Source organism: Anarhichas minor, unplaced genomic scaffold, assembly GCF_050575085.1.
Source record: "Anarhichas minor isolate MPS153535 unplaced genomic scaffold, ASM5057508v1 ptg000045l, whole genome shotgun sequence".
Taxonomy (NCBI): Eukaryota; Metazoa; Chordata; class Actinopteri; order Perciformes; family Anarhichadidae; genus Anarhichas; species Anarhichas minor.
Genome location: NW_027466491.1, coordinates 364,136 through 387,040, shown reverse-complemented (window position 1 = coordinate 387,040; position 22,905 = coordinate 364,136). Strand labels below are relative to the sequence as shown.

Below are 22,905 nucleotides of genomic sequence, written 5' to 3'. Positions count from 1 at the left end.
AATGAATGCCGGCATATTTCAGGTCCCGTGTCACAAACCACCGGTTTTATGCTCTTCCGTGGACAGAGCTGCTGAACTAAATGAGGCAGTGTTTGTCGCCTACAATCATATGAGAAGCCAATTTGTGCTGGAAACCGTCGCTGCGAAATGTAACCCTCGCCGTGCCACTCGGGGAAATTAGCCTGCTGATAATGAGAGCCTGGAGGCAGAACTGTGTTCCCGTACTGAAACATTGTTTTTACACCATCTCCGGGTCTTTTCCTGCATACGTGCATGTGTACTTCAGCTTGTTAAAAAGCCAACTAACGAGATGCCTTCCTCGCCTACGTGGGCTGAGGGAGGGTGTGGGGGGAGCGGGAGACGACAGCGGGCGGTGTAAAGGTCAGAGAGAGAAGAAGAAAATGTGACTCCGCTGTGTCGCAACAAACAAACGGCTCAGTCTGAGCGTTTGTATTTCATCGCTCTGCTGTGGTGCCGGGGAATGACACGAGTATGAAAGGTAATACTTGCCATTGTCTTACAGCAGAAAAAAAACACGGATACAAATAAAGACAAGAAAGGGATGAATACGAATGATTGACAGGCTGAAGGATCCCAGCGATTATTCTGTTGCTGTTGGAGCCCAGTTCATATCCCAACAGAGTTTAAAAGATGGCCTCTGATATGGCTAAGCTGTCGCAGCTTGGTGAAAAAGTCACTTCAGCACAGATAAACTGTAAACGTTACACAGAGAAAGGGAGGAACACGGGGTTGATCAGGGCCCAGCACCCTGGAGCAGTGTGGCTGCTTTGATTCAGATTTGATTTTTACTCAAAATCAGTATCACGTTTACAATAAATCATTTGGGATAAAATCAGAAGAAAAGGGATGACGAAGGATCTCAGGGGGCCAAGAGGCAGAGATGTGATTTCACAATCAGACTTTACAGAAGAGAAGAATAACACAGCAGCGGGGAGCGGGTTGAGAGCATTGTGTACCTGGACAATGTCCCTCTCAGCGTATCTTCCTCTGGATGAGATTCTGATTTCATCACCGTCCAACTCCACCATGGCTGAGGAGAAGAGAACTAAAAATGATTAACACATTATTTCTTACTGTAGACCTACACGGCTCCAATGAGAGCTCGCAACACGCAAAATACAAAAGCAGCATCTGCAGCTCCCAAACAGATGGAATTTCCCACCAGAACCCAGAGTCTAAAAAAAGTTGAATGACACATTAATTAAACTTAAACAAGTTCTTGTTGACTTACCGTCAAATTCTGCGGGCCCCACCCCCACGATGATGATTGACATTGGCAGACAGGAGGCCTGCAGGAGACGAACAATGAATATTTGATACATCTCAAAAATTTGAAAACGGCGTGTCTACCCGGGCATGTTCCCATCCCCCGGGGCGTCAAACACCAACGTTGTCATGGCCGTTTGACGTCTGATATAGACTGTGTGAGACGCACTGGGCTTTCATGTAACTCCAATGGAAATCCATCCGCGGCGATATTAAGACGCCAAGAGCAACTGACCCAGAAAAACGCTGTTTATGTCCCGTGTGAAACCAAAAGTACTGCATATAAAGCCCAAATGTAAATTACTTAAGTAATGTATCAAACATACTTATTAAGCCAAACCACAATCTTTTCCTAAACCAAGTTGCCAAGTGACGCCGAGGAGTCCTGACCCAGCGTCCGTATGTGACGAGTTGGGAATGAGACCGGGTTGGTCTACCTATGTGGGTCGTTAGTAGGATAAAGAAGATGCAGCCTCTGTCCTCATCAGCGCCCACAGATGGTGTCATGTTCTTGTTAACATGTATGGTACATACAGTATGTGTAAACGTAGCGCTGCGTGGGTCGAAGGCGTCGCAAGGAATAATATTAGAGGCGAGAGCATCAACAACACGGCCTGGACCTGCTGACGGGCTTATAAATGACATGTGTTTGTGTGTGTGGGCATGTGTGCAAGAGTCACAGAGAGGGTATGAGGAAGAAAGGGCTAGCGGCGTGTGTGTGTGTGCAGCGTATTTTGAGTAATGGGTTGACTTCAGGCAGCAGAGCAATAGATGATCTTATCAAAACATCTCGTTTATTTTTCGCTCCCCTCGGTAAAGGTTTTCTTAACGTCGCTGCTGCCCTTTGCTCTCCCCCCCCCCCCCCTCTTCTCGGCCGCCTCCTTCTCCTCTCTCGGCCTCCTTCTCTCCTTAACATCTCCCCCCCCCCCTCTCAACCTCTACGCTCCTTCTCTGCCTTCAAAGGCTTTGAGATGGGTCGCTGCCTCCACGGAAGCGGCTGCCATTCACTGTTCACTTTGTTTGCATTCTACATCGCGCCCTGGCTTCCCTCTGGAGCATGCTATGACTTGACAGTGATGGAGAGGATGGACGCGGGGTGAAAAACATGCTGTCAAAAGTGAGGCCGGCACAGCAGACACTGAAAAAAAAAAAAAATGAAAATAGAAAAAACAGTAGCAGAGGCACATTGTATATATCTGTCGGCACTGCAGGGAAGGATGGATACGCAGAGACGAGTAAAGATTATGTGTCAGAACCAAACCGCTAAATGACCTCTTATGTTTACGCATACGCTGAGACGATTGTGCTGCATGGATCTGCTAGATTTACATTATCTGCTTCAACAATATGTGCCCTTTTTCTCCATGTAGTAATTCCAGAGTCAATACATCTATAGGCTGACAGCGAGCTGCCTAATTAGGAAAATACTGGCACAGCTGTTTTCCAGCTTTCATTCAAACGCTCCCAAGAGTAAAACCAGCAATGATGAGGATGATTTTACAGACGCATTTTTCGCCCAAATGTAATAAGTTCTCACCGTGACGGTTCTACTCATTTGCATAAATATTTTCATGGTTTTATATCTAAGCATCTGGTCACGAAATACAGCTTGATTGCAAGTTTAGTTTTTCATTATCTTTGCTAGCGAAGCAATTTATAGCTGCAACTGACATTTTTCCAACATAAAGACTGTGAAATGAGTCCACTTTTTGTTTTGGGAGTCGGAGTGCAGGGTCAGATGTCGACTTACGTTGACAATAGACTCCTTGGTCTGGGCCATGTCTGAGATGACGCCATCCGTGATGATGAGGAGCACAAAGTACTGGGAGCCATCCTTCACTGAAGCCGCGTACCTGCGTGCAAAAACACACAAAAAAAAAACGATCTTTGTAATTATTTCTGCGCTGCCATCCTGCTGTGTTTACCATGACGGTTCATTACTTGAGCACATCACGCATCATTATGTGTGGTTTTAATTGAAGTACTCTAATGAAATAGATGAGTGGGAATGAGGCAGTATATATCCTTTGAAAATGATTTTCGTCTACTCCTCTCTGTAAATGTCTCGTTAAGTCAATTCTATAGATCCTCAGCTCAATATCAATTTCTGCTGCGATGTTGAGTCCGACCTTTCACTTACATTTGAGGCGTGAACTCGACTGTTTCCAATATTTACACACTGAGATTATTTCAGTCGCTTTCGGCTTTCTGCTAAACTTCACCTTTGTTAGATCTACTGTATGTCTGTCTCCTCCCCACTGCTGATAACTGAGGTTTAACTATCACACTGAAGATGATCACAGCAGAGCAGATGCATCAGGGCGACGACTGAAGAGTGGTAGAGAGAGGAGCAGCATGTGGGAGTAAAGGCATTGGGTCGGTCGAACAAACAGAGGAGAGGAGGTGAAGGTGGGATTACCACGGAAAAAAACAACAACCTGTGCTTGGTTGACAAATAGGCAAGAAAAGTTGCAGGAAGATGCAACATGTATCTACAACTAGTTTTTAAAGAGCTTTCAGGAGGATGCGTTCATGGAATATGCACCGATTAGTCTGGTACTTCAAACTGGGACAACACTACTGAGATGTAGTCTGGCTGAGAGAGGATAAGAGTTTCTGTTTACAGTCAAATTAACATATTTATCTAATTTGCTGTATGGTTTTCTACATTGTATTTGTGTGTTCTCTTATTTACATGGACCAGGGACAGTGCTTTAGTAACAGATAATACAAATCTACATGAAATAAAAATGTGGGGCAGAGTTAGAAAAGGGGAATAAAAAGCCCCCTGCCAAAACCCAAGAAAGCGAGAGTAAGCCTACTTCCCATAACGGGTGTTTATTGCAATTATAGTGGGAGAAAAGGTGTGATTTGTTTGCGCATAAAAAAAAACCAACATGCTGGAGGCGGGTGGACAAAAGCAAAGAGTGAAGTTCATTACAGGGGCTTAATTGAAAGACGACACAAGTCAAGAGGAAAACGAGTATTTCAGGTGAAATTACAAGCTAAATAAAAGCCTGCCTCGGTATTACTGCTTGTTTCGCCATTTCCCTTCAGAGTGCCTCTTCACGTGTAACTATGCAATTAGGATTTCAGTAAATTATCTTCTCAATATGTAACCCGATGAGTACATTTCTTTAATTACACACCGGCATGAATAGTTCCTTAATGTCCAGGATCACATGTCCGCGTGGCTTTGCTGCTGCATAAATTATATTCTGCAGCTTGGAGCCCATTACAGAAAACCTGAGAACACATGCTGAGCGTCAACCACAAAGTGAAATGTACTCAGTGTTCTTTCATGCATACTTAACTGATTTCAGTTCATTATATAAGCAGTGATGGCGAATAAGCAAGTGTAAAAACAGAGCGTGGAATAATAAACATTATAAACTAATTACTGGAGGAGATGTAAATGTGAGAAGTTGGAGACATCGGTGATTCGTATGCAACAGTGTTTGCATACTGTAAATAAAGTGTGACTTTGTGTTACCTGGCCACGTGGTTGATGATGGGGGAGAAGTTGGTGGGTCCGTAGAGCTGGACTGACTTCAGACTCTGGTAGTAAGCTTCCATCACACCGTCGATGCCTGTGCAGTACGGGTTCTGAGGGTTCCCATTCTACATCAAGGGGAGGAGAGGAAACCGTCATTAACCTGCATGATTCATTTCAGTTGCAAACTGATGGAACTAACAGACTGGAGGAGGATTTATAAAGTCCAGTGTTGTGTCATGAAAACAGCAACAAAAACTCATTCTCAGATGTGGAGACTAGAAAGTCTTACAATGCATTTCACTGAAAGGATCTTCAGTTTTATTATATTTGGTTTTATTTAATTAATTAATACATTTTTGTGTGAAAACATGCCCACGGTGGGGGTTGGTTCTTTTTCTTATTTATCTATTTTTTTTCCTGCCACAGACGCTTTGCCATGTTCTGTATTTGATGTACTAACTTTGCCAGGTGTGCAGAAAAACCCAATAAAAAAACAACAGCAACAGTCAATTAAAACTAAAAATGCTTGATTTATATGGATATGCATATCATATGTTCTGTGAGGGATATCATTTTGCTAACGCGTGCATGCGCGTCACTTAGTTTTTGCCGTATCTTTAATCCGCCAAGCTTCAGCCGATCAGCTGGGGCATTCACTTTAACTAACAGTAGTAGGGAGTCAGTTGACGCTCTTGTTGGCAGAGACTTTGATGTTATATTTTTATGATATTGTCTTGTTGCATAAGAAGTATCTTATGTCACTTTTTCATCGTGTCAGATGGGTGGTTTAAAAACCCAATGCAGGGAACATCTCCACGTTTTTACTCCCTCCCTGCCTTCCATCCATGTCGGAGCCCCTCTAGTTCGTACCAAGGCAAACTCGTGGGAGATCCGTCCATCGGGTGGCAGCTTGGCTCCGAAGCCCAGTGCTGGAAACATCTTATCGCTGTCGTAATCCTGGATGATTTCTCCTACTGCCTTCAGGGCCATGGCGTAGGCGTTCAGCTGGTATGGACTCATGTAGTGGAGTGACGTGGGCTGGGCTGGGTTACCTGTTTGAGACAAAGGGAACACATACACAGCACAGATGATACTCCGTGGGATAATGGAAGAGGTGAGGTGGTCACGCTTCAGTCATTCTTTGAAGCGTACCATCACTATTTGAAAAGCCACTTGAACTTTTTTCCAATGCTTGTTTGTTCAGTGGTTCGATATAACTATGACTCAGCCAACCGACAAATAGTTATCTGGGTGTTCTGTTTGTATGGCAACAAAACCATGCATCACATCACTGACGGAGCCAAATTGACTTCTAATTACCTTAATGTAATATTAATATGAAACGTTTTTTAACTCGCTACTCCAGCTGTGTTTTAATAAAATGCAGAACTCTGCCATCCATTATTCAAAAAAAACAACAAAAAAAACATCTACTGCTACCGCCCGCCTGTCCTGCTAGGACCGAGTTCAAGGATAGATGGATAACACGGTCCTTAATCACAGCCATCGTGGCATGTTACTGCACTCAGCTTTAACTGCGAGGTGTGATGGAGAGGGCCATTAGTAAACACTTGATCCCATCTGCATTTATTTGAATAAACACTCTTCCCAGGCAGGGTCTCTGAGTGTGTGTGCACATTCAAAGTGTGTGCGTGTGTGTGTGTGTGGGTGTGTGTGTGTGTTTTCTGGGAGGCTCACCATTGGAAGCTGTGAAATCGATGGCCACAGTGAAGTTAATCTGGGTCCTGAGAAGACAAAAGCAGAGAGGTGATTCTAATCAACAATCACTTCCCCCCTCTCTCTCTCTCTCTCTCTCTCACACACACACACACACACACACACACACACACACACACACACACACCAACCAGAAACAAACAGAAGAAATGGACTGCAGGCACAATCGGGTAAAGGGATTCATGTGCAAACAGAGTTCCTACAACAAAGAGTAGACAGTGAGTTACTGGGCTTTCAGAGGCAGAGGAAGGTGTTGTTGAGAAGAAACATGTGCCACCATGATTTTGCTCCCGAAATTCACCTCCATTCAGCTGTGACCGCGGCCCTTTACAAGGTGGATCCGTTGGTAATTTTACAAATGCTAAATCAGACCGCATAGACCAATCAGATCCAGTTACACAACTGTTACACAAGTAATTCTCTTCACAAGCGAACTTCCTGATTGAACGCGTGTTGGCCTGCTACACTATCCCTCTCACACAACTCTTGCACTTTGTTGGTTTTCTTTCTGAGAGGAAAAACAAACGAGATAGAAGAGATGAAGAGACATGAAACAAGACAGAGACTAACAACACACACCACAGCACCCAGCATGAGAGAGCGGCACATCTCTCTACATCAAAACATTTCCTAACTTGTTAACCTGCAGGAACAGGATGTGGTTAAGCGTTCAGTCGGCCTGTCGCAGCTTTTTCACACCAATCCTGACCCGCTGCCAAACACGCACACACCTACACACACACAAAAGCCTCCCTGTCTACCCTACACACATATCCTGTGTTCAGATAGTGTCAAACAGCCAGCAGCTCATCATCTCTGTCACCTCAGCAGAGCCATGTGAGGTGCAGGCACTGTGCCTTCCAGAGGAGACACAAGGAGAGGGAGGAGAGACATTTGATGATCGGGTTTTTCAAAGTACAGGAAACCCACAAGGGCTGGGGGGTGGAGCTGCCATCTCGGGTTAGCGTACAGATTCACTCGGGTTCACTCAGGTTTTTTATTTTTTGGGGAAAAGTATTACCCACATGCCTTAACTGGAAGTAATACAGATGCTGTCAAGTTATTTACTCTTGAGGTTGTTGGATATTCAATTACTTTAATGATATCAAGTTAGTTTGATGACTTTAGTTGATGAAGTCTATAAAATGTCCTCGCAGACATTTAAAAAAAATATTTGAATTGTACATTGTGTCATTGGGTGATTTCTTTCCTCAACATGATAAAAACATCAGAGCAATTTACAGTAAACAAGCTTTTCTAGAGGACAGCTGCAAGGACACCGGAGCAGAGAGAGAGAGCGAGACAGAGAGGGAATTCTGGTCCAGTTCTGCTCGTTGGCACGGAGTAGCTTCAGCCTAAATTATGCATGCCCTCTTTCTCTCCCACCCAAACACTCACGAAGTTTGAGAGAGGAACTCCAACTATGCGAGTGTGTAGGGACAGCCAGAGAAACAAGGTGATTTCAGGGACGGACAATAAAAAGGGACAAAAGAACGCCGGAGCCTCACCGCCTTCCTCTACCTGTGTGTGTGACGGCTACCTCACTGTATGTTAAAGTGGTTTCCATCAGGACAAGAATTGGTGGCCGATTTCTCAAAATGGTTGCCCTTACTGTCGAGGCCTGGAGGATATATTGGCTGACTACTTTTCAAAAGTGAGTTCCAATTGTTTTCATTGATCCACATCCTCAAACCACTGCAGTTTGACTGTGATTACTTTGAGCTACGAGGCTGCGTAATTCACTGTCATTAGCTTGAAAGTCAATGAGAGAGATTGTTGCTTTGCAAAATGAATATCAGCCCTAAATGTTTGACTCCAAAATGGAGAGAAAATTAATATCCAGAGCAGAACACAGGACACTCTCCAGAAGGTCAACGCTATCCTCTGCATTAATCACGCAGGAATGTCAGTGAGACATCAGTTTATTGGCCCTTGGGATTTTCACCGGTGATGTGTGTTTATGGATTTCATCCTAACTTTGTCTTTTCAATCATTTTTTTCAAATCTGCTCAACATAAACATATCCTCTTGTGTTTTATATCAATTACATTGTACATCTGTGCAGTAAAACTGCTTGTATTGCGTAATGTTTGTAATACAGCGTCAAACCTAGCATAAAACCACTTCCCGTCTCTACCCTGAATATGAAAATGATTATTACATTATAATAAATTGTGAATAAAAAGGGTTTGTTTTCATGGTACGGACTATTTTCATCTACACTGCCGATAACACCAGAAGATGCAACTTAGGGCTTCTGGCTCTGGCTAAATAAACACACATTCCTGTACTGAACAGGCTTAGATTCACCTGAGCAGCAGAAGGAGATCCGCAGCGAAGCATCACCGCACAGCCGTGTCAAAATGTTCCGGCAGATATGATAAGGATGTGGTCGAGCTTCAGATGTTCCGTGAGTTCGGCCTGCCTCTGAAGCTAAACCTTATCCTGTCCTGGAGGCACAGGAAAGCGTACCCTACCCCTTCTAAGGCCGCCTTTATCGTCTCATGATGTTTTGTAAATGGCTGCAATCCACCTCTTGGCAAGCTTACCTCAACCTTTGGCTTCAGAGGAAATAATTCTACGCTGTGTTTATCTTCACAGCAACATAAAAACCATGGGAAAGAGTATTCATTTGGTGGTTAAATGTATAATGGCAGTCATTTCTAACCGCTGCAGTGAGTAACAGCTGGCAAAGAGCCTCGCTTTAACTGCACACTGAAGATGCCTGCTCACTTTCTCTATTACTCACTAAGCTATTTTATTTCCTGGTATTTATTTCTCTGTGTCTTGTATAGCATACACACAGATGTGACAAAACAATACATACAGTTTGAACTGCGTTAGAAAAACATGGCTGCCCATCTTGAATAGTGTGTGTGTGAGCCTCTGTGTGTAGTAGGTACAGTATTCAATAATGTGTTTGGGGTGAAAGGGGAATGCCACTCTACCAGCTGGTTTTCTGTCAGTCACTGCTCTTCCCCCCACTGTTAAAGCATGCAGTGACTCAGCGAGGAACCAATATGACAAAATACCGCATGGCAGGGGGCCGGCTGATGAGGAGGTTGCACACTACATTCAAATAAGCTTTTTTCCTGCAGACTGAAAAGGCGGAATGCTAATGGTTCTCCTAAATCTTCAAAGCATCTTCGTGTCCAGACTGTAAAAAGATTCTCTCTCGACACATCTCCGGTGAAATGCTCCCACAGCAGGGCAACGTTCACTGAGGCAGCAACCTCCGGGGTCTGAAAAGTGAAGCCAATGAGGAAGTGCCTTAAACCTGCATTCTTTCTAATGGCCAGCAGGGGGCGACTCGTCTGGTTGCAAAGTCAGATTGTATAGAAGTCTATGAGAAAATGACCCGACTTCTCACTTGATCATTTCGTAAATGATGGTCCCGAGTACAATAGACCATAAAGCAGGGTATGCTTTAGGGCGGGGCTACCTTGTGATTGACAGGTTGCTACCACGGTTTTGTCCACGAGCTGTCCGTGTTTTCCTCACTACAACTTTAACCCTTTCACTGTGTGTTTTCAGTTTATAAAAGTCAATTGTAACATTTTGGACACATTTCTTTAGCGTTCAGTTGGGCTCCACCCCCTTGTGTCACTTCTCGATGAAAAAACCCAAGATGGTGACTGGCAAAAACCAAGATGGCGACGGTCACAACGCCGAACTCAAGGCGTCAAAACAGCAGGCCACAAACAAATGGGTGACGTCACTGTGACTACGTCCACTTCTGATATACAGTCTATGCTTTTATGACAGGAGTAAAAAACATTTTTACCAAAAAAACAAGACTAAAGCCAGTATAGTTAAACCTAAACCAGACAATTTACCATGACGAAAAACCAACAAATTACAATTGTCCCCTGTATTTTGCTGTAATCTGAGAACAGAAATATGCTTATATTTTAGAGACAGAACTACTGTATTGTAGCCTGTAGTTATATAATCTGATCGTCCTCCACATGTTAACTTTCATCTTGAAAACCAAACTTGTGAGCCAAGAAAAATCCTACTTTCCTACAGATAATTATCACCATTTAGGGAATATACTAAAAAAACCTACATTATAGTCCTGACAGCCAGTCTCATATTGGAAATGTTAATCTTCAAAGTGGGAATGTTCTATTTAAGAAAGGAAATTCTAAAATGTTCACAAGAAGTCTGCTTTCCTCTTACATTGAAGTGCCAGAGGGAAACATATGCATGAGTGCACTGAGTGGCCTAAAAACAGCAGAGGTTTTGCAGTGTGACCTCTCCTGATAATATGCAAACAGATGTTGCTGGTTGGACAGTGTCCAAATGGCTAAAGGAGAGGAGAGGAGAGATAAACAGCTCATACCTGCATGAAGTCAGATTCGCCCAAACGTTGGTATTGGCAGTGCTTGTTAATTCTGCTAAGTAAAACCCACAACGACAAACGCCTCGGTTCTTTTCACAGATTTGATTTCTTCCAAATCTTTGTCTTGACTCTGACTCCTCGATCTAATCATAACCCTCTCAGAATGATTTCAATACGAGCGGAGCTCCCTCCTGCTTCCATTCTGGTTTCAATACTCAATTCACAAACCAAAACAAGGGGAAACAATATCTGTCACTGTGAGTGACGGGGCTGCCAACTCAAAATGAAAGATATAGCCGGCAATTCTTCATCTTCATCCTTGTGCTCATGAATAGAGGCCCTCTTTGTTGGAATCAATGGGTGGTACTAATGCTTTATCAAAGGGAGTTAAAAGAATAGGAGCAGCGATGCTCTCCAGATTGAGACGGAGCCTTCTCAAATCATTAATGCTAATGCTGCCAGCAGATCATGTTCCTAATTAGCTCCGAATGAACAATTGGGTGATTGGGCTAAAACTGCAAAAAAAAAAAGAGCTGCCAATCGGAAGATAAGAGAGAAGAAGGGAGGAGAGCTGAAAAGAGATAGAAGGAAATGGAACGAGATGACTGGCGAAGTGACAAAATACCTGAGCAGACAGTCGAGTGAGACAGAGACACACCGGGGATTTCGGGGGAAGTGAGAAAGGTACCTGGGAGGGTGCGTGCCTGCGTGTGCAAGCGTGGGCGCGCATGTGTCTGCACAAATACACAGCCTGCCCATTATGCAATTGGAGTGAGTGCAACTGGACCATTACAGTCCATTTAGGTTTCAAACAGTGAGACAGCACTTGGCACTTCATTTAGCCACACAAGCGTGTAACAGCGTCCAGCTCGCGCTCCCAAAGCTCCGCCGATAAAGGGGGAAAATAAATAAAACGGCCCCCTTCCTGAGAGTTTCAAAGTGCTCACTGAAGGACGGTGCTGCTGGGAATGCGGTCTGTGTGTGCGTGGGGAGGCTTTGAGGACGGGAATTATCCATTAGCGGTGGGCGACGGAGCGAGTAAACATATGCCCGCGACACGTGGTGCTGTCACACACACGTGCATTTCGAAAGGCAGCTCTCACACATGCGGTCATTCTGGCGAGCTTAGCCGTAATGCAATTTGCTCACACTCATGAGGCCGTGACGTGCATTAGCACACAAACATGAGAGCCTTCCTGTCACGCACTACATGAATACTTCTGCTTCATTTCCATTTCCTGAAACCTAAACAGAAGCTCCATCTAATATCTAAATCCGACAGACACACAGAGTGCATTCTTAATGCCCTGTGAGTCAATAGCATATTGATCTGCGTTCTTAGTAACTGTGTGCACATACTGTATATTACCATCTCTTGGCTAGATGTATCTGCTAAAAGCTATGTAGCCTACTACCTATAACAACAACATCCAACTAATCAATATATCACGGGTTTAACTGGCAAAGTCCTTCAAAAACTATTTTCTCTGTAAGGAGAAGACAGCGTAGCGTAGCAATTGTGTCGGCTCCTCGGATAATCCTCTCGTTTGCTCGAGCACCTTTTGGCCGGCTTTTGGCCCTTCTGCTCTTTGAGCTGTGTTAAAATGCTGAAATGAGCAACAGCAACTGGGAAAAAAAAAAAAGCTAGCTGGAAAATAGATGGTGTTTTCTTCCAAGTCCGTCTCCGAGGGAACAGGCTTATACTTTAAGAGATTTTATAGAGATTTTCTTTCTCTTTTCTGTGAGTGTAATGAGGGCAGAGTGTGTGGGCGGGCATTCACGCGATGCCTGGTTGCACACACGGTCAACTCTCCTGAGCAACATACCTACACAAGCACATGTGCACACATGGCCGAGCACCCGCTGTGCGCACGGCGGTTGCCCGAGTGCTAAAACACAACACAAGATTACATACGAGGGCACGCACACTTCAGAGTCTGACCCTTGTCTCTCTCTCTCTCTCTCTCTCACACTCTCTCGTTCTTCTCTCACATGCATGCAAATGTACACTTTCCCATCTGATTCACTCCATGTGTGATCATTATCTTTGGCATATTGCAGACACTGAGTCGTGATGGGGTTATTATCGAGACAGGGGCCGGCACACTCAGCACGTCGCTTCTCATTAACAGGACTGCAACCCCCCCCCCCCCCCCACCCCCATCCATCAGTGTGAATGCGTGGTCGGTGACCTACCCTCCTTTGATGTAGTCCAGGAAGGTGACTTCAATGTCCAACAGGAATGACAGCAGTGTTACCTGTAAGCGATAGGGCCACAATTAGCTTTGTGTCAACGGTAATCACTTGCGGGTGTTGTCTCTGATGCGACACTAGTTTCTAATCCTTTCCGACCACTAACACTCGGCAGTATGACAGAGGTACCTGTCTGGGTCTACTATAGCATAGTATTGCATTTCATGCAGCTATGTATCAAGGAAAAGAATGATTCATGATTGATGGATATTTCCTCACCGTTCCAGAGTTGAGGTATTTTTTCTTCCTCCCTTTCTTCTTTGGATTTATCACCTAAAAAATACAAGATTCTCTGCTGTCATTTTGACATTTATTCATTCAGTCATTCCTTCTTCAATTCAGTCTTTCATAAGGCTGGTATTTCAAAGGTGGAGTGTGTGGGATTTGACAGCATCTAGGGGTGAGTTTGCAGATTGCAACCAACTGAAACTTCTCTCCTGTGCCGAGCGTGTAACTACTACGACGCGAGTGGTCGAGAGTCTAGAGCGAGTGTTTGGTTTGTCTGTTCTGGGCTCATTCTAAGGTCATGAAAACACAATGGTTCTTATTTTCAGGTGATTATACACTAAAGAAAAGATACTTATCGATATTATATTCCATATCTATTTTCAATAGATCCCCTAAATGCTACACACTGTTACTGTAAGTAGTACCGGTGCAGAATTGGCACCTCGAGGAACTGCAGAGTTTGGAGATAACTCTCTGTGAGTAGTCATGTGATTCATTGGTAATATTAAAAATATATTACAAATATCTCCTCTTTAAGGAGCATGCTTTTTTGATTCCTCTTATCAATTCCTGAAAGCAAAGTTTGGACCTACTGCACTTCGATCTACATCACTGGTTACACGTGTTGACACATATGTCACTGGAGCTATTCTGTCCAACATGAACATGGGTGTGACTTCATGAATATGCAACAGGACACGGAGTGAGTGCACAGTAAATCAAGATTACGCATCTAACAATCTTTACGTTTCGCTTTAAGACCCTGTTGTTTGAGACATGTTTCCGGGCCGTTGGGCGTCCATTCATTTTTTCTTCAATGTTGCAGTCCAGGCTCATTAAAACATACAACCGCTCCCGTTATGTAGGGACAGCCAGGGACAGAACAAAACTCATTTTGAATCCCAAACACTGCATTCCGAGCCGTTAAATCCGAGCTTTATGGCTTAATTAAACTGAAGCAAAGGTTAAACAGAAAGAGAGGACCGCCGGGAAACAACATACAAATGTGTGGATTTATGCATTTCTCCTTGGCTCACACAAGGACAAGTTTGCCTCTGGAGGTGAGGTGTAATGATTGAAACGTGGTTGTAACACAAAGACACACTTACACACAAACACCGAGGGACTTTAAAGCCATCTTCTCTCTAACTGCCAGTTTTAAGTTGGAAGCCGGGGTCAAGAAACATGTCAGAAATCCCCAAATGACTTTGCATGCTTGCTGTGCTTTCACATACTTGCCACTGTGCCTCTGCGTGCACCTTTGTGCGTGTGCACATCTGAGCGCCATTAGGCACACAGCAGCTGTTTAAAATGACAGTCCCCTGTGTGCTCTCCTCTCCGTGTGGTACGCTGTTAATCAAGAAGTGTTGACTCTTCGTGGGAGAAGATAAGCCAGCGATCCATCGTAACTGTCTGTCAGTGTGTGTGTGTGTGTGTGTGTTTGTGTGCGTGTGTGTGTGCATGACGAAGTGAGGATTAAGATTTTGATTAACGTTAACTAAGTCTTATGAGAGTCCCATCTTCAGTGATCAGTGATTATGCACCAACACAAAAATATACAGTATAATATGTTGGATTATCGGAAGGGGGAATATTTATATCATACTATATTGAGGACATACACTTTTTTATATCAAATTTTAGCATTTTCCTGTTTGTTTGTTTTAAGACTGACTTGTTTCTCCATACAGCACTACAATGGAGGTGAATGGAATTTTGTTTGTGGAAAGCATTTTTAATAACTTTGACTCTCAATGGACAGAAGAAAAAAAAATCAGACAATGAACGGGAAAATACTGGCTCATTTTGTACTGGTCATGGAGTTGGCTATATACTTTTTTTTTTAAATGTCAGTAACATCACAAATTTCCATCCTTAATCCAACCTGATCTGTACACAACAAAATGGCATCAGCTGATGTGAAGTCTCATGTTCAAGCATCTGGTTTGTGTCTGTCTCTATAAGAGGTGACATAATCAAAGCAACATTGACATGATCCATAATGTTTCTATCTGCTTCAAGCTGAAGCAGTTTATTTCTACTTTAAAGGGACAGTGTGTAGAATTTGGTGACGTCTTATGGTGTGGTTGCCATCCTTACCATATTAACACTACTGTAGGAGCAACAGAAAGTCAGACGGCGGCTGGCGGTGCCACGGTTTTGCACCCTGCGGCTCACGTTAAAGCAGTTTCACAAGCGTGTTGTAGAACTGCGATGTCCGTTCTGGGCTACTGTAGAAACATGAGGCTGCACGTTGAAGAGGACCGGCTCCCTATGCTCATTCTAAGCTAACTAAAAACACGACGATTCTTAGTTTCGGGTGATTATAGACTAATAAAAAACATAGTTATGAACTGAATTTCCAATTCGGCTCATAAATGCTACACACTGGCCCTTTAAGAAGCATCTTAAAGGGCACATCCTATAAAACTGTTTTAAGTTGTGTTTTATTTTTATAACAAAAATTAGTTTCAGAACTGAAATGGCAGTTTAGTTTTACTAAAGTAAAACTTCAGTAGAAAATGTTCCAGATGGAAACACAATCGTCCAATTACAGGGTGTGTGAGGGATCTATCGACCTGTACACTGGTCTGGAGAGGAGAATCATTGTTGACTTGAAAACAGTAACACACGTGTACATGCAAGCTCACACACACACAAACTGACCTCATAGACATTGAACTGGCTCTGCCCTCTGGATAGTTCTCTGTAGCTGGTGCTGAACTCTCCGATAAAGTCGTGACTATGGAGAGAAGCGAGGAAGACACAGAGCGAGAACATATTAAAACAAAAGTACTGTTTGACAATATATTCCATTTGATTATTTTCAGACAGCCCGTCCAGACCACAATAAAGTGACGATCCCAACTTCTGTAACTTGAAAGCAAAGCCCCGGTGATGGATTCGAGTGAATACGAAAGCAACTCAACCACGAGAAAAGGAGACAGCAAACGCAACACGGACAATGGTTGAAACAAACACTGAGGCTCACTTCAAACCAAACAGCTTGTTATGAAAAATTGTTAGCATTTCTGGTTCCCATTGAAAAAACATTACACCGAAATGTCACTGTGTTCCCCGCTTTCAGATTTGAGAGTGACACTGAATAGATTGCATAAAGAATAGGGAAATAACTCCCTGTTCAACTACAGCTTGACAAATGTCACTCCTCTTTCTTTCTGCCTGACTGTCAGCAGCCAGAATCCAGACTCATCATTAAGCAGTCAATCTGTGACGATCCTGCACCCTACTGAAAACATAAACTAGCGTTAATTATGTGTGGGATTAGCAAAAACTGTGGCACAGGAAGCTAACGTGCGTTGAATGTTTAATGCAATCAGGATAAGAAGTAATGAGGGAATGTATTGCTGCGTATTTATCAGTGATTACTGAGGTTGTCGTTGCATATCAGACTTATATCTGTGCAACAACCTGCTATCCTCACAAGCTTGAAACTCATTAACACAAAATTGCCTGAACAGGTGTTGAGAACTGTAAAGCGTTGGTCCCGCTTGTGTTGGTGTAGTTGTTGTAACTTTGATATTTTTCCCCATGACTTTATATCCAAGTGTCTAAGGGGGACAACCATTTTTGAAATTGGTCCAGTATTGGAGCGACGGCAGCAGCTCATCGTGCTGCAATGATGTCATTATTGTGTCATGTGTGAGAGAGGAGTGCCGGTGTAAGGAGTGTCCCCATTAGTCACTTAGATACAATAACATGTTGAGAAATACCAAAGTAACCCTTAAGTATTGATATCACAGATACTACGTTTTGTTTTGAGTATCAATACTCTCCTGTTAGGTCGCGTTATGGACACATTAACTTTATTCTTTGCTTCTCTGCTGCTGTAACTTGAGCCCTGTTAGTTGAGAGAGCTCACACAATAACTATATCGGTCTTTTATCATTAAAAACTTTCTTGTGCCTTAACATGCATGTGATTAAGTCATTAACACAGAACAAGTTTTGCAAAACCCTCTAAGGCAATTAAAATGTATTCATAAACCTTCATAATTTTAAAATCATGACATGTGTCTTACCCACAAAATAGCAGATTAGCTGCTTTTAATAATAAAACCTATTGGAATGTATATGATGACTGTAATTATCGCCCGGTGATCAGAACCAACTTTTGTATCGCCCACCCCTAAAACACAGCGGCCTTATGCAAATCAATGAGGTGGTTGTGTTTTTTGACGCAGTGCGGTTGTGTGTCTGCACGCGGCCGAAGGCTCCGCTTATACTTCTGCAGTAAAGTAACAAACAGCAGAGGCGTTGAACCGGAACGAAGTCATCATTTGTCCCGAGAAGTATTTCGGTATGTGTTTACAGGCTGTAACTTAAAGGGTTTTAATGGTAGTTTAATGACACCAAAAAACAATATAAGCGGGCAAATAAAAGATAGTAATTACCTGCCATCTCTGTCCCAGTCGTACACCTCGACCTTGATCGTTCTGTTGGTAGAAGCACAAGGTGAGGATCAGATTAAAACGACACGTTTTTTTTTCTTTTTCTGAATTATGACTCTATTAATGTTTCCACTGAAATGCATTTGTCTCAATATTCCTTGAGGCATGGCATTGCTTAGTTGCAACATACTATACTCATATTCAAGGTGCTAAAGCGCTATCTTCTTAATTTCTAAATAAACACAGATGCTAGTTTGCTTTTGTCGTTGTCATGGAGGCATTAGGAGAGGCTGATTCATTCTGCAGCTTATCTTTATTACAACACACTGTCTGCCTGTCACTGTATTTGCCTCTGGTAACGGGGCTGTCCTCATCTCCAAAATACATCTATCTATGCATCCCATTATAGCTTACAAGGAAATGTGAATAAAAACAAAAACAAAAAACAGAATAGCCTGCAAGAGGCAGATATGCTGCACTATCACTTCATCTACCAGCATTTTCAACAGGAGGGTCATTTCTGTCCGACAAAAGCAGGAGAGCGATCGGTAGAGAGCGAGAGGGCTGAGGGAAAAGGATAAACGAGATGAGGCTGAATTAAAAACAGAGAGAGAGAGCAAAAGGCACGAGAGGGAAGGAGGGAGAGAGCAAGGTGAAGGGCCCCCGGGTGTGATAACGATTCAAAACTGAGAGAGAACAAAATAAAAAAGACACCCAAGAGAGACAAAACCGTGTAGCGCTCACAAGCTCAGTCGATTAGGTTTGTCACTTTCAACTGCAGAGACGGGGCTAATTATGCATCAAAGTTTTCTGAGCAGACTGTAGTATTTCATGAGTCTTGTATGACGTCCTTTCTGCACTGACTGAGATTGCTTTAGAGCTTGGCCAGCCTTCTGAAACAAAACGGCACCTGATTCAAAAAACCTGAGGCAAAAAAGTGCAACTTCGCAGCCTCGTCATCTTTCTATATCAGAAGAAGAAGAAGAGGAGGAAAAAGCACCATTAATGGGCCTTAGAGCAGCTTGAAGAGCCACATGCACATTAAAAAAGGAGATGAGGCATGAATGGGCTGGCTGATGGCGACGTGCACTCCCGGGGATGAATGTGTCTCCTGGTTGACATAACGATTAATGATGTGGGTGTAGATGCTATGTGTTTAAGGGGCGGGGGGGTGTCATTAAGTCAGTGTTATTCCACATCTCAGCAGGAGACATCCCCTCACTCTGAGCTTTGATGAGGTGACAGGAAATTGACAATGATTTCACTTGTTGAACTTGTAGTCTTACTGCGTGTGTGTGTGTGTGTGTGTGTGTGTGTGTGTGTGTGTGAGAACAAACACAGGTCCATCAGAAGACCTAGGAGCAGAAAGACACAGTTCTCTATTGTTTGCCAGCTTGAGCTCCTCCTTATCTTTTCTCCCAGACTGAGCAGAGACAGATTCAATGTGTGTGTGTTTGTGTGTGTGTGTGTGTACTGTATGTGCAGTCCACTGTGAGTGTCCTGAGTTGATAAGACTCCTCTAATAAGCTTATTGGACCAAACTTCAGATCAATGCTGCTGTCTGCTAGCTGAGCTAAGCTAAACCCCGTTTCGCTTGTTAGCCACACAGCTGCCGTCAACACCGACGATGGACTGCGAACACATGACTGACGTGAGGGAGACACGCTTTGTTATTCCTACTTGTTTGTTGTCGCACTGGGGCTTCGAGCAACGCAAAATCATTTCAAAAGCTGGAAACGCTGGAAATTTGTTTTAAGAGGCAATACAAACGTGACAACGCTATATATATATTTTTTATCAGGTCCATATTTTTTGCATAATTAAAAGCTAAATAACACATCCACGCTTTGTTTTATAGGAAAAATAACAAAATCATATACAAATTCTTACTGCTAAAACTGCCAAACACAATAATATTTCTACTTAGCAGCTGAAAACAGCTTCATACAATTTGTATTCAAATTTGATGTAATATATACACCACTGACACACTGCTGTTAAAAGAAATGATTGTATTTTTATTTTATTACTCTCCCCAATGCATGTTAAACAATAAAAGGCTGCCTATGCGAGTGTGTTTGGATGCACAGTGTCGAGGCTCATTGTTCATATCTCAGTCAACGGTAACAATGAATGACTATAAGCTGTGAATGTGGTCCAGTACCTCCTCTAATATTGGGGATATCTGGGTTTTCTCACACCAGCATTTTCTGCCGGGAGGAAGTTAACGTTCCAAGAAGAACTCTGAATTTCCGAAGATTAAAGTCGTAAATATACAAGAAAAGAACTCAGATAGACTGAGAGATTAAAGTGGTGAATTTCAGAGAAATAACTGACAAATTTGCGAGATCTTGAAGTCATACATTTGTAAGAAAAGAACTCTGAAAATTGTGGAGCGCAAAACCGTTGGAAGGCCAGCCGTCTGAATTCCGTTGCTCATAAAGTGAAGCATTTACATAAAAAATATTTTCTTTTTTATTAACACGGTTTTGCATGGTTTGAGGGTTTTTTCGTAAACGTATGACTTTATAATCTCTCAAATTTGGGATTTTTGTGAATTATCATTTAGCTTTTTCCTACAATGGCCTTAATAGGCTGTCGTATAATACGCCGTCGCAGTGCTATGCGATGTGTAAGCAGACCATCCATCCCATCTAAAAGAAAAACAAAAAAAGGACTCACCTGTCGTAGTCACCGTTGCAAAGAGCCCGAACAGGGATCTTAAAGGCCTGCCATACTGGGTTTAATGTGTTCTTCACCACCTCCGTCTTGTGGCAGATGGTAAACCTGCAGAGAGACGAGGAGAGGCAGAGAGAGGACAAAAGGGAGAAACATGAGATTTGTGGGGAGAGACGGGGAAACAGAAAAGGTAATGGAGTTAAATAACTAACTTTCCACAAACTAAGAGAGCACAAATGGAGGGCTGTGGAAGCTGGACCACTTCCAGGACACACACATGCACACAAATACACACTTAAACACACACTGCAAAGATGTAATTTCATTAGTCCCTTGGCTAGCAGGTGGACTTGGTATCTTGCGCCCTCAGAGCAAAAGGTCTTATCTGGCTTGTCACACACTGCAGGATGGAAGAGAGCCCACAGAGCTGGATCGAACAACCACACACACACACACACACACACACAATCTATGTGAACATACCACAGCACTGCAGTTCAACGCCTCCTACTTCACCACACACACACAGTCACATTCGTGCGGACGTCACACACATTCACTTCCACCTGTAATTCCCACACGTGCTCAAACAGGAGGAACGGCTTTTAATCCTAGGCAAATCAATGAAACCCATTTCCTTTGGATTCAGGGAAGTATTAAACCCAACATGAAAGGGGGAGAAGGAAAGATGGAGGCAGAGTGAATGAGGAATGGGGGGGAGGAGGAGGAGGAGGGGAACTCACGTGCCATCCTCATTGCTCCTGTAGAAGACCAGGAAGGGGTCGGACTTGCCGAAGAAATCCTTTTTGTCCAATTTGTTCCCGCAGAACTGCATCATCACTGATTCCTAACGAGTAGAGGCAGAAGAAGACTGAATATAAATACATTGTCGATCGATGCACGTTTCCAGCCGGTGGTCGCAGCATCTTTTTGTAGATAGAAGGATTTCTGGTTTATTTAGACAGCTGTTGGTGGAAAGGTTTATATCTCCCGCTCTTCTCCAGTTGATTTCACTGCATGCAAACGTTGAATGCAGGAGCAAAATAGTTACGAAAACAGTTAAAAATCCTTTATCGTCAACTTAAAAGAACGTATTTCAGCTACACGATGGCGCCCCAGAAATGATTCAATGTGTGCTGAGGCCGAAAAATAGGAGACGAGTGATGAAAGATGAATATAACTAAAGCTAGTAAGACAAATCCATTCAGAAATATTTATTTTTACACTAGTAAAACAGTAAACAACAGTAGTCATTGATGTCTTCAGTTATATTTGTGACTCGTCTGATAAACTTTTTGCTTTTATTGTGTAGGAATTGGGCTTAAGTATTCTCAGGGCCTCTCGTGCCTCTAGATCTATTGTGCAAAACAACTACAAAGACAGAGCACAAATAGAAACAGAAAAGATAGAGAAACAGGCCGAACACTGGAAAACAAGTGCACGTTAGTCCTCACCCTGCAGTTGTTCAGCTCCTCGGCTTTCACGATGATGGTCCCGCATTTCTTCCCTTGAATGCCTCTGCACACAACACACAACACGGCAAAGGGTTAAGACGTCACAATCACACGGTTCGCGTATTTTGGCGCGGCCACGTTGTTTACTCTACGTGTTAACCGTCCTCCTACGTCTGCGCGTGTTCGAGGCCAGCTCGAGGTGGAGGTCGGTTGACTTTGTGGAAACGACCCGAAACGGCGTAAGAAAAGTGTGTACACCAGAAGAGGAGTCGGCGACACGGCATGGAGTCGTGTTCGATAGCGACGGGGCGAGTTTCATGCGGATGGGTGGTGACCTACACCGTGTCCCACACTGACCACGTCCCATTGCTTTGTTTGTCTACTCGGCGATGCTCAGCACTGCCACTGCGGCGTGTTGACCGCAGGATGACAGAAATTTCTATTAAAAAATAAAATAAAAATAGATTCTTTCCCCAAAACACCAGTCTCATCAGTGTCGTGACATTTTTCAATGATTGCGGTTGATTGCACGCTGGGCGGGGGGGGGGGCGGGGGGGGGGGGGGATGCAGGGGAGATTTGTTGACCGTCTGTGAGTGTGCTTCACTGTGTGAGTGGACCGTTTGGGATAGGTGATGCATGTTCATGTGTAATACGTGTTTCTCTGAGTAAACATCATGGTCTTAAAGGTGAAGTCAGTGACATCATTTGCAACATCTCCTCCTCCCTTACAAACACACAGAGCTGACTGATTCCACCGTCTGAAACTGTAAATGTTAGTGCGTGTAAGGAAATAGTCAAAAGCATACTTTTTTTACCTTCTGACGTTCATCCTCTCCGTGTAAAAGTACTAGTTTTGCAGAAACATGATCCCTGTCAGTGTTTTACTATTACATATGGGTATTACATGTGTATATTTGTTTGGATGTTTTAGGTGGAGCTCATTTTAACTCCTTTATACTCTGTTGTTCAGTTTGGGTAGTTAGGAAGGGTTTGAAATATGATAATGTTTAAAGT

At 43.3% G+C, this 22,905-nt stretch overlaps 1 protein-coding gene across 1 annotated transcript in view; it reads right to left on the bottom strand.

Annotated features, from left to right (window-relative positions):
- LOC142970987 (copine-8) overlaps window positions 1-22,905 on the bottom strand; it is an 83,634-nt gene that overhangs the window by 6,445 nt on the left and 54,284 nt on the right. Inside the window, exons 7-19 of the mRNA XM_076111539.1 lie at window positions 21,891-21,954; window positions 21,180-21,283; window positions 20,440-20,544; window positions 17,761-17,802; window positions 16,014-16,089; window positions 13,338-13,391; window positions 13,062-13,123; window positions 6,482-6,528; window positions 5,654-5,835; window positions 4,781-4,908; window positions 3,038-3,140; window positions 1,253-1,310; window positions 978-1,051 (exon numbers count right to left, since the gene is read on the bottom strand). Of these exons, the coding sequence (XP_075967654.1) occupies window positions 978-1,051; window positions 1,253-1,310; window positions 3,038-3,140; window positions 4,781-4,908; window positions 5,654-5,835; window positions 6,482-6,528; window positions 13,062-13,123; window positions 13,338-13,391; window positions 16,014-16,089; window positions 17,761-17,802; window positions 20,440-20,544; window positions 21,180-21,283; window positions 21,891-21,954 (1,099 nt within the window). The remainder of the gene's footprint in view (window positions 1-977; window positions 1,052-1,252; window positions 1,311-3,037; window positions 3,141-4,780; window positions 4,909-5,653; window positions 5,836-6,481; window positions 6,529-13,061; window positions 13,124-13,337; window positions 13,392-16,013; window positions 16,090-17,760; window positions 17,803-20,439; window positions 20,545-21,179; window positions 21,284-21,890; window positions 21,955-22,905) is intronic.